The sequence below is a fragment of the Eimeria acervulina genome, genomic scaffold, assembly GCF_000499425.1.
Source record: "Eimeria acervulina Houghton genomic scaffold, Eah_scaff27, whole genome shotgun sequence".
Classification (NCBI taxonomy): Eukaryota; Apicomplexa; class Conoidasida; order Eucoccidiorida; family Eimeriidae; genus Eimeria; species Eimeria acervulina.
The window spans coordinates 16,927-20,422 of NW_013549944.1; the positions used below are offsets into that span (position 1 = coordinate 16,927).

A 3,496-nucleotide genomic window follows, 5' to 3' on the forward strand; every position below is an offset into this window, starting at 1 on the left:
TCTTGTTTTTCTTCAATGTATCTATAAACCTTAGGGGCTGCATGCATACAAAGACAATCAACACGCGCACTGAGAGCGCTCTGATTTCCTGAAAACTCGAGCAATTAAATTCAATATATATAGTGAAATAAATTCATAAAAACCTTTCCAAACAAAACTTTGAAATATAAACGCCTAAAACTTAAACCCTAAAAGCCAAGACCTTACTTGCTAGCCTACGCTGCAAACCCTGTTTTTTTGAGGAAGGAATATCTGTTAGCGGCCCCTAAACCCTAAACCCTAAACCCTAAACCCTAAACTGTAGATCTTCAACTGTTGGGTTTGTGGGTACGTGTTCGGGCGCCTTCACGTATGTTTACGAAATGTAAACAGACTAAAGAAAAACAAAGATGAATCATCGAGCGGATGAATAATGCAAAGATGAATATGAGAAGAAGAATATAATTTGTACATATTTGAGGTGTATGTACACCTCAATAGTCAAAATGGACAATGCCAACATTTCGACAAATCCACCAGCACAACAAACCTGCGAACTTCTCGGGGAGTTCGGTGCCTTTGGGTGGGTTATACAATTAATGAATGAAGCAATAAACCCTTTTAAAGAATAAATAAAGATTATATATATAAACCGGTAGATAAAAAACATTTTAAACACTCAATCCATATCTATTTTTATTATATCTTCTGCTGCAGCTGCGGGATCCTGGTGCTAGAAGGGGGACTGTTCTGCGCTTTGAATTTAGGGTTTAGGGTTTAGGGTTTAGGGTTTGGGGTTTGGGGTTTGGCGTTTGCTTCAGGTGGTGGTTGCAGGGTTTGCTGGGGATCCTCTCTTTCGTCTCTCTCTTGGCCAAGCGCTGGCGAGTACATCATCGAAAACCCTAAACCCTAAACCCTCAACAACAGTTTATTAATTACACCACCTGCGAAGATATTTAAAAGACAAACCCTAAACCCTAATTCTTTGTGGCTGTTCAGGAACGCCCAAGGAGGCCCTGGAAAGTGTTTTTGTTTGACTGCTCCAAACAGGCCTCCGGCGCTTTCTTCATTCACATGCGTCAGCTGCTCACAAGGGTTTAGGGTTTAGGGTTTAGGGTTTAGGGTTTAGGGTTCAGGAAGAAGGGCTCAGCTTTTATGGAAGTTCCAACGAACGTGGGGAGAGGCTGACAGCTAGGGTTTAGGGTTTAGGGTTTAGGGTTTAGGGTTTACTGTTTGACTATGCAGTGAATATTGGCGGTGCGGGCCTTATGGCTGCGGTTTTTGAACAAGATGTTTGCGTTTGGTATTGGATTAACATTGTGGTGGACACAACGTTAGGTAAACCCTAAACCCTAAACCCTAAACCCTAATTTTAGGATGGAGGTTTCTTTTCACCTTAAACAGCAGTGCGCGAGTCAGACGACAAGGCTTTATAGATTGGGGAATAGATTCTAGGGTTTGCCTTTTAGGGTTTAGGGTTTAGGGTTTGTGCTTGAGGCCTTTCTTATTTCAGGTGTGTATGTACAGTACATGCTTCTTCAAGGTGCTCGCCGCCTTCTGAAGGGGGCAGCCTGCTTGGTGGGTCTTTCAGCGTAGAGTTTAGGGTTTAGGGTTTAGGGTTTAGGGTCTGGAGCTTGAAGCTGTCGTTAGGGTTTAGGGTTTATGATTCCGTATATATTTTTAGTGTCTGTGATTTGGGGTTTAGGGTTTAGGGTGTAGATTGCGGAGTTTGGGGTATTGGTCAGCACCTCTTGTTGGCCTCTACCTGGCTTGCATGATAGCGTCTGGGGTTTAGGGTTTAGGGTTTAGGGTTTAGGGTTTAGGGTTTTGTGTGTTTGTTATTTTTTCATAGGAGTACGGCTCTTACGGTTCTCCACCGCGGTGGTCTGCATGCTTTGCCCAGGCGATGTCTTGGCAGGTGTTTTGTCTTTTGATGAAGATTGCTGCAAGCGCATTCATGCTGGCTCTTCAGGAACCCCTAGGTAGGGTTTAGGGTTTAGGGTTTAGGGTTTTGTTATAAGGGGTATGATTAAACTGGGACAAACGCCGCAATGTCTGCTCCATGCGTTTCCTGTTTGCGTTTGCTGCAGTTTTCATCGGCAGTGCTCTCCTGTACGAAGCCCTAAACCCTAAACCCTAAACCCTAGGGTTTCATCCTGCCTGCCTTTGAACAGGAGGCAGGATGTCACCCTCTTGTGTGTGCAGCTAAATTGGTTTAGGGCTTAAGGCAGCCAATTCATCTGCTGTCCCCACCGATCAACCACATAGGGTTTAGGGTTAAGTAGGGTTTTAGGGTTTAGGGTTTAGGGTTTAGGGTTTAGGGTTTGTTTGGTGCAGGGCTTCATTGGACACAAATCCGAATGCGAAGCTGGTGGGTGGAGAGCACGCGGTGTTGAAGTGTACATACACCTGGTTGAGGGCTGAGTTATATTTTTCTCTTCTGTTTTCTGTTTAATTTATAGTTATTTTGTTTTCATAATTATGTTTGTCTCGCTGGGATTCTGCTTGGCTGTTGTTTGTTTCAATAGGGTTGATGCATCTTCTGTTTTGTTCGTGCTTATTTGGGGTTTATATTATATTTAATATTACACTTATTTATTTTTATTTAGATATAAATACGATGTGGGTGCATTCAGTCTTTAGGTTTTAATGCCTTCTTGCTTCTCCCTCTGCTGCTTTTGTTATTTATGCTTTTTTGAGGGGTTATGATTAGCCCTGAGCTTTTGAGGGTTTAGGGTTTAGGGTTTAGGGTTTGTGTGTGCAGTTTGTAGTGATGGTGGCGACGCCGCTTGTGATGAATTCTCTGCAGTATTGGCTGACTGACAGCTTTATAAAGAACCGTGCTTCTCCAAGGTATATGATATAGTACACCCTAAACCCTAAACCCTAGCAGTAAACCCTAAACCCTAAACCCTGATCCCTTAGCAGGCATCCTTGTAAGTAATGATAGAAACAAAACTATCGAGGTGCTTCCTTCTGTGCTACAGGAGAGAAATACCTATTTATAATGTTGTGCAATCCGCTGGAGATCTTCCAGTTAGCAGCAGCTGCCGCGGGGAACCGTGAGGTGTATGTACACCTGAACAGTGCCTCTTCTTCTTCCTCTCGAATGAAGAGACATAATTAAATATTCAAAGTAAATAAACAATTTGCTTCATCTCTTAAAAATTGCATCTTTGTTGGAGTACGGAGGTGGATAGACACTCCAATTTCTGCTCACCATGATACAGATCCAGCGCAAAATTAAAGAAAACTGTTCTGTTTTTTTATATTCATCAACATATTTTTTTCTTAACTAGTTGAAGTGCTGTTGCTGATTATCCGGCGTACATACACCCGAAATCATCTACCCATCAGCCATCAGCTGCATCTCCACAATTCAAATGAAGTTATTCACAGCTACTAAATATTCCTACATCAAATGCATGCATGCTCTTAGTGATTATATATAGATGGACAACATGCATGCATGCATATCTGCGGGTGCAGTGTTGTAGAGCAGCAGGTTTTATGTCTT

General features: G+C 42.5%; 1 protein-coding gene across 1 annotated transcript; it reads left to right on the forward strand.

Moving 5' to 3' along the window:
• Positions 1–492: 492 nt before the first annotated feature.
• EAH_00006250 (hypothetical protein, conserved) lies at positions 493–2,845 on the forward strand (the record flags this gene model as incomplete). Its single annotated transcript, XM_013396203.1, has 8 exons — positions 493–552; positions 801–864; positions 1,225–1,317; positions 1,493–1,557; positions 1,832–1,961; positions 2,070–2,091; positions 2,317–2,350; positions 2,744–2,845. 8 exons carry the CDS (start codon positions 493–495, stop codon positions 2,843–2,845), a joined length of 570 nt encoding a protein of 189 aa, XP_013251657.1.
• Positions 2,846–3,496: the final 651 nt, after the last annotated feature.